General features: G+C 41.4%; 1 protein-coding gene across 4 annotated transcripts in view; it reads right to left on the bottom strand.

Annotated features, from left to right (window-relative positions):
• Window positions 1-1,219: 1,219 nt before the first annotated feature.
• LOC143422969 (SLIT-ROBO Rho GTPase-activating protein 1) overlaps window positions 1,220-12,003 on the bottom strand; it is a 28,777-nt gene continuing 17,993 nt past the window's right edge. The window contains exons 2-13 of one of the 4 annotated variants that reach the window (XM_076893975.1): window positions 9,208-9,391; window positions 8,838-9,003; window positions 8,490-8,714; window positions 7,595-7,723; window positions 7,213-7,434; window positions 6,831-7,106; window positions 6,153-6,748; window positions 5,827-6,048; window positions 5,678-5,748; window positions 5,163-5,343; window positions 4,309-4,585; window positions 1,220-2,308 (exon numbers count right to left, since the gene is read on the bottom strand). In XM_076893975.1, the coding sequence (XP_076750090.1) occupies window positions 1,283-2,308; window positions 4,309-4,585; window positions 5,163-5,343; window positions 5,678-5,748; window positions 5,827-6,048; window positions 6,153-6,748; window positions 6,831-7,106; window positions 7,213-7,434; window positions 7,595-7,723; window positions 8,490-8,714; window positions 8,838-9,003; window positions 9,208-9,391 (3,575 nt within the window). In that variant the 3' untranslated portion in view covers window positions 1,220-1,282. Of the gene's footprint in view, window positions 2,309-4,308; window positions 4,586-5,162; window positions 5,344-5,677; window positions 5,749-5,826; window positions 6,049-6,152; window positions 6,749-6,830; window positions 7,107-7,200; window positions 7,435-7,594; window positions 7,724-8,489; window positions 8,715-8,837; window positions 9,004-9,207; window positions 9,392-12,003 lie in introns of all 4 variants that reach the window. The other 3 variants (XM_076893973.1, XM_076893974.1, XM_076893976.1) reach the window with 3 other exon arrangements.

The following is a 12,003-nucleotide window of genomic DNA, read 5'->3' as shown; positions in this document are numbered from 1 at the left end:
CTAACTGAATTTGTATCGTTACTCGTTACTTTGGGGAACACGTTTGTCTATAAACACGTTCCGAATACAATTTCCACTCGATGTACGATTTGTAGAACACTCGCATATAGTATCGGGTGTACTGTTATGCATATTATTCGATGAACGAGTACAATATCCGTGTTCCTTTCAGCTGGTTACAGGGAAGAAGGGCATTGAATACGTTTGAGGTGTTACATCGCGTTCTTCCAGTTTCGTTGAGAATCTCTTTTCCACGTTAGAATTAATCAGTACATATCTAAAACTGACGTCGAACCGTTAAATACTCGTGTATTATTGTACACTTATTATTTCTCGAATATATCGAACATCATTGTCGTATAATTCTTATTAAAGACGTCCGTGCGACATGTTAATAATGTCCAATATAATAATAGCGATAATGATAACTATAATATAATAATAATTATAGTTATAATAATAATAGTAATGTAATAATAACCTGAAATCATCTCACTCATTCCCCATAAGAAACGAACATTCGAGAAAAAGGCTTTCCTTTGTTTTCCCCTTGAAACCCATATTTCATTTCGTGTACGCTTTAAAGGAACATGGAACACGTTTGTTGCGAACATCGTAGCGATGGATGAACGCATCGAGGAAAAAAGAAAAAGTTCTTTGCAATAAATTACATATCGTCCAACATACAAAAATCGTTTCACATTTTTCTCTCACTCGCTCGTTCTCTCTCTCTCTCTCTCTCTCTCTCTCTCTCTCTCTCTCTCTCTCTCTCTCTCTCAACGAAAAACTACTTAATCTCAAAAGTGTATTCCTTTTGTATTTCTTTTTTTTTTGTTTTTTTTTTTTCGATGTATTCTTTCTTCGCTCACACAATTCTCGCATCGTTTCTCAATCGTCGCTCGATGACTAGAAACATCGTTTCGCGGGTCATTTGGTAAAAAGAATTCTGCGAAAATGGAAAAACAGTCGTAGAAAAAATAAACTCGGCCCGCGGGCAGCATCCGAAACCTTCTGATGTGCAGGCGTCCGGTGGCAGTCGGGAGTCTCGCGCTGTTTCCGTCCCCGTGCAAACGAGAAGGGGATGCTGTCCGCCTGTCCTTTCATCTTGGATACAGTAACTAACGCACTTCGTGTCTTCGCGATTTTGGGCGGAGTAACTGGTCAATCGGAATAGTCGTCGGTGGCAAATCTTACTCAAACCACGCATGCGTTCCTGAAAATAAATTATTTCCTCGCTGCTAAAAAAATCGTTTCATTCCATGCAATATACCCTGGACTGCGATTAATTGGTTTGCTCGGCGCTCTGCGCCTGTTTCTCGATCTTCCTGGCGAGCTCGGGGCTCATGTGAGGATGCGGGAACGGCAACACCGGTTTCCTAAGGATAGTGGGCTTCACCTTTATCTGGGGCTTGAACGAGGACACCTGACTGCCACCGGTGAGGTGCATGTCCGCGAACTTGGCCACTATTTTAGGCGTCGAGCGTGGCGGCAACGGCGACCTCAACGGCACCGTGTCCGACAGTTGATTGGAGCTAGCTGATCTGACGATCCCTTCGGGCTCCTGTTCAGGTTCGTTCTCCGTTTCCACCCGTTTCAATTTAGACGCGTCTGGGTTCGTCTTGGTGTTCTTCTTCAGCGTGCACTGGTTTTGTTTAGCGAACCGTTCAGCGGCTGTGCTCATGTCGGGCGACTCGGGCCCACCCGTGGGCGATGTGGCTGCTTCGGTGCGAGACGGCTGCGTCGGTGTTTCCTCGTCGGAGCTACTAAGGCTGCTGGACGAGGCGGACTTCTTGCTCGCGTCCTGCGCTGACAATGGCAGATCCATTACCAGATCCGGTGTATGCTTCTGGCGCATCTCGCGGAACTCTTGGGAGGCACGGAAAAGTTTGTGATTTGGTAGCGCAGGATTCAATTGCGTCTGCGATGTCGCCCGCCTTTGCCAGAGCTCTCTGTTCGCAGAGAACGTCGGCTGTTCCTGCGATTCCTCCTCTTGAGAGACAGAGCTGTTAGTTTGAAGCGAGTTCGGGGTCTGCTGCCCCGTGTCGCCCATGCTCTGGGACTTCCAGTGTTGTTTCCTGCTGGTTCCACGCTTACCACCGCCATCCAAGCTCATCAAGGAGATACGCTCCGCTTCCTCGGCAGCTTCTTCGTTGCGTAGCTGTTGCTGCGACGATTCGTTGAACTCTGATACCTTGTCGATCTCTGCGCCGCTACCGATAATGCCTGGTGCGGTGTCAGCGCGATGATCCGAGGCGAAGTGTTTCTCTTTCTCCGGTGTCGACACCATAGCCACCCGTGATGCGCATTCCTGAAAATAATTCACGCATGAGAAACATGTACGAGTTGTTGTACCGGCGTACGAAGGAAGCTTTGATAATGAAATGTTTTGTTACGTAGCGAATGGGAAACTAGCAACAGTCTCCACGTTTACCAACCATGTCTGTTGTAATGAAATGTAAATTATTTTCTGTGTTCTTATCGCGTTTGTAGTGTCCTGAAAATTTTGTCACAGATTGTTATTTCAGTTTCGCTGGCAACAAATGCACAGATTCGTCTACAATTTGTCCTACTAAAGATTCTCTACTAATTACGCAAAAGATATTTTAGTTGGAATTTGGTAAATTTTTCCAAAAGCGTACACGCTTCAAAATTAAGTAAATAAAATAATTAATACAAATTAAATGTCAGATGATTGACAATTAACACAGAAAACTTTTATTTACTAAAATAAATGATACATTGTAAAAGAGACAGGAAAGAATGGTAATATAATACAACCGGAATAGTAGTTGGAAAGAAATACCGTAGTCAAGAAGATCATCTCCAAATAACAGGTAATAGAGTAATATTTGAAAGTGAACGAATTGCAATACAAACGAACAACATTGGTCCGAAAGTATTGATGTCTTCTTAATCTTCCAGACTGATGTATCCCTTCCATTTGTCTAAATTGATCAGCAGGCTTTAAACGCGTACAGGGAGACCAACAATGTAAGTATATAGGTTCGGGTAAAAATGTGAATCGCATGCATTAAAATGGAAACCAGGAGGTGAATAAATACAAGTGCATAAAATTGATGTTCGTACCAAGATTAGAATTAAAAACTGCTCGTAAAACTGACAAATGAGTAGGATGAATAGAAGCGGGCAAACATGTAAACGTGACAAACACAGCCTTGCATCGATATCTATCTCTCTACAGATGCCAGCGGCGAAGTTAAATTATTAACTGGTCTGGTGTAGGGGTGAGGCACTTGTTTACTCACCTAAAGCCAAAAGAATATCCGCCGGATAAGTAGGCTCTGCGAGTAGCATTCCATTTTGGTTTCATCTATAGACTGAAATTGTTTTACAGAATGCTAGGATTCACAAACCAACTGAAGTGTTAAACAGAGGCACTCCTTCAACGAAACGAAAAACACAAACGACAGAACCACACGACACTTGGCAGCAGTTTTATCGAACAGTTTTTAGTCCGTTTCGCCCACTACCTATGTACGTGAAACTTTTTTCTCGTCAACTAAAGGCTGACTAAACGTATATCTGGAAAAACCATCCCAACTATTAACATCGAAGGTCGTAATCAGTCCAAGAAAGTAAAACAAAAAAAAAACAAAATATATATATGACGCAAGACAACAAAAAGGGCACAGGCGACACAAGACAAAGAGACCAAGGCACATGCAGCAACAAACATGTATATTTCTATTTTATTTACAAATTTATCATACAAATGATTACACAGCTAATCGAGATAGTACTATCCCGAGGTAAACTAAACTTAACATAGCCTTAGATTCGTGTCTCCCGCTTCATGAGTGAGAATTCATCAAGTTCTCGAATCATCAAAGATCACAGATTATAAACCCAAGGAAATCGATCATAAAAAGAAACGTTTCTCCGTTGCTGTTTTCAAATTTAAAGAAAAAGGAAACGAAGAGAATTTACAATATTCGTACCAACTTGGTGATTTATAATCTCGTCTCGAACTCGACCAAACAAGAGGCTTTGTAAATAGATTTTTTACCCCACGAGATAAAGCAATGCTGCTTTTAATAAATGTGTGTGGTTTACAGGCAACAAGTCTGCGTCTTTGAAACGGTGGTAATGTGCATTCCAATCTTTCACTGCTATTGCACTTAATAAAAAAAAAAGGGAACGAATTGCAGCACAATAGCCATGCACTTGTGGTTAAAAGTTCGAAATCTTCCGAGTGCGTCGCAAGGAATGTACAAGCAGACGAATGTATGAAAAGAAAAAAAAACAAAATCGAACAAAGTGTTTATACTAAACGGTAGTTTCCAGTACCTCTCGACTGATGATTGGTTGTGCCGACGAGATGCAAGGAACATTTGTCACGACCGCTGGGATAACACTGCTGTTACTGGTATTGTCCGAGGCGATTATATTCGTAGTCGACTGCACATCGGACGTGGTGCTCGAGGACCAGGTGGCCGGGGTTCCGGATGGCCCTATCAGCGGTGAATTGTTACTCGAAAGAATACTATCGGCCGAGCTAGAAGTCCTTCGTCGCATCGATTCTTCGCTGGACGACTTCAGGAGTTCCTTCTCACGTTCTTCGTCCCTGAACAAACAATCCAAGTGTTCTTATAAAATGAGATTAGAAGTTGAACACTTCAAAAAGCATAACTGCGAGGCAAGCATACCTAGATCTATAAAGAAGCTTTGTATCTCTTTGAGTTCGAGAGAATTAAGCAACCAATTATGATAAATATTAACGTGGACTTCCTAAATTCTAAAGCAGCAGGATGTTGGTAAAGTTTCTCCACAATTGGTGGCTACTTTTTACTTCTATCGGCGCACGAGACACATAGCCACAATACGTATTACAAAAAATGAGTATTACTCGAACTGTGGAGAAGTTTCACGTTTAATTCTTTTCACAAATTCGATGCGCTCCGTACGGAAAGGATTAGGAAGGAAAGGATATTCATTCGTTAGAACTGAACTGAGTTAAAGGTGTATCTTTAACAGAGAAGCCTAAAAAAAGCCCCTTCTTCATTTTTAAAAGCAAGAACACACATCCGAGAGTTCAACTAAATTTCGCTCCCATTGGAATTGTTAAATTCAGCCACTAGGTTCAACAGAAGGCATTCTCGAAGAAAATAATCCACCAATGCGTGGGATTAAGTCGCACTTACTTTATCTTGATCATAATATATTTATCGGGAATAAGCCCCTCTCTACCGGCCAAGGCACCTCGCCACCAGTCATTACTGACTTGTGTGTACAGAGTCAAGGTATCTCCCTTTTTGAAGCTTAACTCTCTTTCGGACCTTGCATTGAAATCGAATTGCGCTGTGGCTTCGAGGTTTTCCGATTCTGGGAATATACAAAACGAACGTAGATCGCGCTCTGTTGAATTCCGACAACTAATTGACTGTATAGGATATTCGACTACAGATGATCATATATTAATTGGGCGATTCTAGAACCAGAAATTATGCAACAATCAAGAGTAACAAAATTACATTCCCTTAGACCTCACTTGTGAAGCAAACTACTTGGAAATCTCGATATGTAGTTCTCTTCGAAAATATAGTCTGAGATATAATTTTATTATTTTTGAACTTTGGTCCTAATTTGGTCAGTAAAATCAGCTCTTTTAGTAATGATCACCTGTAACCGAACGCCCTATATATCAGGTCTCACTTACCATCCTCGGATGGATACACCTCAGAGTCCATATCTTCCTGGACCTGGTCCGTTGGCGAGTCACCCACGTCTCTGCATTCAAAATTCATTTCCATAAAAATATCAGAAGCTAGTAAATTTGTTTCACAGTTCAGAAAAGATCACACTTACACGTCGTCGGGTTCTCTGCTGATGTATTTTTCGTACTGAGTGCCACCAATGTCTTCTGGGAAAATTTCTTCGCAGAATGTGATGATGTTTTTAATCAGTTCGTTCACTTGATTCTGGTATTGTACTTGGTCCTTGTCTTCTGGAACAGGCACCAGAGTGGGACCAAAGCAGATTGCCAAGTTGTACGGATCCATCATGTTTTCGTCCGAAAATTCTGAAAGGCTGGTAACAGAAGAAAGGGGAATATCCGGTGAATTTCAATCGAGATCATAGTTTTGAATATACTGTAAATAAAAAAGAAAGTAATGGAAGTAAGTAATACTTACTGGTTAAGGAAAGCGAAAAGGTATCGCATCACTATCACCACTGGTCTTGGAAGACTGGAAATCAATTCTTTCATCTTGTTAACGAATTCCTGTTTCGATTCTAATTGAGCTAGTTCCATCAGATGCTCAAAATAAATAATAGGGAATAACGGTTCCCTCAGTTCTCTTAAATAGAGCTTCAATACGCCGGCGACGCTGTTAATGTCCGACGCGTCGGTAACATCGGCCAACGGGTCCTCTCCCCTTTCGAACCATTCCCGAAAGTTGTTAATTTCCACCTGAGAGCCGGAGACCCGGAAAATACCTTGATGATGAAGACCATACAGATTGATCACTCTGATGCAACTCTTCATGATTAGGGGTATCTCTTGATTCGTGCTTTCCAAATATTCCTCCAACGAGCCACCGAATAATTTCGGTTGGCCGTTCATCTGCAGTCTGCCAATTCGTTTTCTTCGAGCTTGTTTTTGCTTCGTTGTCGATATCGATGGATTCGGACTAGCGGTGGAGCCGTCTAACAGGCTTTGGCGAATGTATTCTTGCTTTGCGTCTAGCCTAGCTATTCTTGAGGTTCCGAGAAGATATTCTCTAAATTTCTACAAAATTCCAAAGACACATCTACTGATTTGCTCGATTCATCATTTAAGAAAAAGATTTTATTAATTAAGAAAAATTTACCGTGAGGTAGAATTCTTCAGTTTCCTGTCTGTCCGCTCTGAGCTTGATTTGCACAGTTTCAGGTGGCCTGGAAGTGGGAACAGCGTTTTCACCGAAATACCTAGAACAATCATAGTCTTTCGCAGTCAACATCTCCAATAAGCTAGCTTCTGCTGTTTCCAAGGTCTTCCAAACTTCTTCGGATTCTGTTTTTAGGGATGTCAATCTTTGCTGCAGTTGGGTCAGTCGTTGCTCCATTTCAGCGTGCAACAATTTTTGCAATTCTGGCTCAGGGGTCTAGAACAATGAACGTAGCAAAAACGAATATTTATTGTTTCAAATCTAACGGAGATCGTGCGATAATTAAAAAGGATTGAAACAATTTCCATACTTCGACAACTACCTCGTCTCCTCGTTGCCCTTGGAATTCGAATTTCTTAGGAATCATAAAAGCAGAATGATGAGATTCCAAAAACCTTTGTTTATCCGCCCTCGAGTCTAGGGCTCCGACACAGGCAGCCAACTGCTCGGCACCGGATTGCAACGAACGTTGCCTACCTTCCTCCGCGCTACAATGCATCAGCAACGCCCTAGCGATGCAATTGTGGAAACCAAAATCCATACACTGAAAATAAGTATTAACAGAAAATTATTTACATCATTTTCATTTATATAAATCTTATCGAACGGTTGGTTGGCTGTGAAACAATCAGTAAACAACAATTAGCACTTTTAGTTGACTTGACTGATTAAATTATCCACTATTGGAATTGAAAGTAACTTACGTCGATGAGATCTGAAAGGTCGTCTACGAAGTATTTATGTATTGTCGTATTCGATGCCTCGAGACACAAAATGTATTCGTTTCTCGCTTTCAATGCCTTCAGCTTCGCTTCTTGATACTTGACTTTTCTCTGCGCAGAGTAAATGATATTCATGAATTTAACCAGTTTTTATCAGTACCGCAGAGTGATAAATTTAAGCATAAATCAATTGTTTCTGGTGTTAAAATTTCAAGAAGTAATAGACATAAAAAATAGAGTTACAATACTCGTGTAATAAGCACATATCCAACCTTCGTTTCCTGAATTATGCATTTAAACTATGTAGTAGAAACGAGCTTTATAAAATTAACGTTGGAGAGTGAAATTTTGGGGGCGAGATGAATGAAACCGGCGCTTTTATTCACCGAGAGAATACACGAAGAGTGCTCGGCCTGGGTTCACGTATTCTCCACGGAAGAACATCGTGAGGGAAATCGATACTCGCGCGTCTTGAAGCACACTCGACCCCGCCAGGGTCAGAAAGGTAGAGAGCTCGACGGAGTGGAGAGAATCAAGAAACACGAGCGCGTATATACCCAACAGTCTGGCCTTGATTCCTCGTCACACAACAGAACACATTAATGAATATTTTTTCTCAATCGCAGAGCTTTTTCTATGCGATTTGAAACCATTTTTAATATCTATTTTGCGTACAGATGATTTGATAGTTTATGAAGTGTGATGTTTTTGGATCTGTCTAGTAGAAGCTTTGTTACAGGGATGATTTCTTTTTTTCAGAGGGTTTATATCGTTCATTCTCATTTTGCTTCTAGAATCACACTTTAAAGTGTTACTGTATCTATTGTCAGATGTGTATTATAGCTTGTGCAGGCTTCTTGTTGTTAGCTCAGCGTACCTTGTTCACTTCCTTTTCCATGAGCTTATACTTCTTGCTACGCGCAAGCTTTTCGGGCGGGGCGTTTGCCACCTCGAGCTTGCTGCGTTGCTGTTCAGCGACGCGAAGCTTCGTTTCAGCCTGTCGTGACCCCGCTTGGTATGTTTGATACGTTTTCATCGTGGTGTGCAGCTCGTCCAGAACCCGGAGGATCTCCTCGTGCGTCTCGTAGCCTATTTCACGGCACTGAAACGAATAAAAGTGAAAATATGATTGAATTATCATTGAAAACAGTTCTGCTTTCTCTCTTAGAACCTCTTGATTGGGAGTCCATCCTTGATGTTACTGAAAAAATTGGCTTATACTCACACGCTTGTATATCCGTTGAACGTCTTCCATCACCTGGTTGAGACGCCCGACGAGATGCGTGCTGTACACTTCTGAAAGAGCTGCATGATCTCTGCTCAAGGATTTGGTCTCGTTGATTAATTGCTGCCAGCAAGCGTAGCTCGAGAACAGGGGCCATTGTTCTCTCCTAAAAATTGTTCAACGTTAGTTACAATGTTCCACTATTGAATTTCATTGTTGGATTAAGCTACTATGGACATGAAAATAGTAAGATTTAGCAAACTATTCCGCAAAGAGAAATATTGCGTTTTATTCCTGAAAAGGATTCAATGCCTTCGTTATTCAGAAAAAGAGAGGGGCACAGAGAAAAAGGGAACGATCGGATATGTACTTTTGCTTTTGCTCTTTGTGTCTCAGTTGTATGCTTCTGGCCAACTTGTCGAGGGACTTGCTGTAATCGAGCTCGAGTTCGGCCCTCCGTCGAAAAAAATCCTGCAGCTCCGCCACGATGGCGACTTGGGCCTCCATCCTGATGTCGAGACATCTCAGCTGTTCGTTCAGCTGCAGCCGTATGTCTGAAAAGAGGAACACGCCGCAGATAAAGACCTTCTGTTCGCTATTTCGTTTTTCGTTAATCGATCGACCGACGGACCGACCGCTTGGCTCACCACAACCGCGTTTCGTGTTACCAACACGTTCGCTGCTCGAGGGACCAACGGAGAAGGTCTCGATTCGATCGTGCTCTCCTTTTTTTATTAGTCGCGCACCTGCCCTTCCACTCTCGGCAATTTATATTTTTTGGGGAACAACGCCCGGTTATTTAGCACATTGAGCATCCAATAATCGAGGAACACGCAACTGTCCGCAGATGAACCTCATTTTATTGAGTGATTCAGAACAGGCTCTCGTATAATTGTATGTAGATATGGAAATATCAGAAGAATTGAAGAATAAATAATGCAATTCTACAGGAGTGAGTACGAGATAAAGAAGAAGCATCAGAAACAATCGTCTAAACAATTTCCCTATGCCGTAGAAAAAGCGCAACATTTTTTTATACATTCACAACGATCATATTAGTTGCGTTTATACTAGAGTAATCGTATACACATATCACGTACGAGACCAAGGATACAGCGTCACTTTATCTACCTGTTTGAAGAAATACGTGGGAAATGTTGGGAGTCACGTCAGGTTGAAACTTTAAGGGAACTTGTGGCAAACAAGAAGTTACCATATTTTTTTTAGCTAGAAAATATTTTACTCGTCTCGTTCAAGAGATTAGATTATAGCTCTAGTTTCTATTCTATCGTGGATTAATGAACGATACTCAAAGTAAAATGGACTCGGTGAGGATAAACACAGGCAAGGAAGAAAATTCATTTCCTTTGTGTTCATTCTCTAGAAAGAGAGGTAAAAACTATCAAATATTAGGAAGGTTGTTACAGAGCTCGTCTAAGAAGTATACATTGGATATCGTCGACGTAATTACAATCACTGTGTAATACAAAAACGCTCGTGTAATTCAAAGTAATGTTAACATCTATCAAGTTAAAGTATCGAATCTATTCTCATTAAAATCGTCTCATTGTGATAAATTGCAGAATTTGCGATAAAAAAAAGATTCGCATTTGTACCCTAAACTTATAAGTTGCTCGTTCATTCGAATCTTTTTCCACTGCGATCTGGTTTCACTCGTCGAAACGCACATCGACATACCGGCGCTGCTTTGTTCCGTGTCGCTGACCGAACTAGGGAACGAAACTCGAACTCGAAAGACAGGGCTTCTTACTGGATAGTTCGCATCTAATCATGGATCAATGAAGGTCATTGTAACACGTCCATTCAGGGAACAGAATGAATCATTCGTAGGGGATCCCTTCGTGCGGCGGATTAAACGATTCTCTGTGCGTTGCTTTCTTGGAAAGAAATCGGATGCAGAAGAAGTTGATCTGAAAACTTTTTGCTATTCAAAATTCTACGTTCGTTAAATCCGAACAGAAGAAACGAGAAACGAATCGAGAACGAGGCGTGGAAATGGTTAGAGAAATATTGAACGAAGAAACGAATGAACAAGAGTAAAAAAGAAAAGAGGTAATAAACAAGATACTTTGATCATTAATATATTAGATAACGATCTAAACGTTATTAAGAAATTGAAGGAAACTCAATATCCCACCCTGAAATGAGGGGATGCTTCCATGTGTTCGAACGCATATGGCGTCGATTGCTTAACGAGGAACCGTGGAGGAAGAAAAAGGAAAACCTGTTTCTCCCTTGATCCTTGAGTCGTCTCGCATGAACTTGTTCCGACTTTATCCCCGATTCGAGCGTGGGACGTATCGATTTTCCGTACTTCCGTGGTGTGATTCATTCCCCGAGTAGCCAACAGATTTTCGACCCCGTCGCATAGGGGTTGAAACGCGTGAATCGACTTGCCCACGCCCCTAAGGAAAGTAAATAGACACGCTTGGTTGCACGACGTCCATGTATAGGGTGATTCAAGTCTGTAGAAGTAAATAATTTACAATGAAATTTGTTTGATAACAATTTTCATCGCACGCAATGTATGTTACAGAAGAAGATTACGTAAAAGCATTAAGTCGAACAACTTTAATCATTCACCTTACCGAGCCTCGCTAAACGACCATCGAAAGTACGGTAATTCTTGTCAACAATTTTCTTTGTCTCTATCTGTAACGTGACTTCCGTCAAGCTGCATTCGAATCACTCTGTACATAACGATACCGATCGATCGAAACCCTGAAAACGAAAGCACAGAGAGCAACCGATGGAGGGAGTAGCGCGTGGCAACTTCCTTTCAGGAACGATCGATTCGATATTTCTTTAACATTCTCACCAATGAAATATTTTTCTGTTTCCAGCGTTGCTCGTGTTCGCAATCGCAATCAGTTGTTGGCATTCGGATACCTTTAAAGTCCCGTTTAATGCTCGTATCTACCTTCGACTGTTTAACTAGATTTCCTATTATTTTAAGAGAAACACAACGTGTCTGATTGGAAAATTATAACCATTCCACGGTAAGAATTGACATGGTTACATGTCGCTATTCATATCGTTAATATTATTATCAACACTCCAGTATTTGTATCAACAATAGTACACGCGACGTAGAGACTTCATAGAACGATCAATGATCCGTTCGCAGGTACAAAGAGATGCGTGT

Source organism: Xylocopa sonorina, chromosome 4, assembly GCF_050948175.1.
Source record: "Xylocopa sonorina isolate GNS202 chromosome 4, iyXylSono1_principal, whole genome shotgun sequence".
In the NCBI taxonomy this organism is placed as follows: Eukaryota; Metazoa; Arthropoda; class Insecta; order Hymenoptera; family Apidae; genus Xylocopa; species Xylocopa sonorina.
Note: the sequence above shows the minus strand (reverse complement) of the source record. Positions and strands in the feature narration are given on the sequence as shown.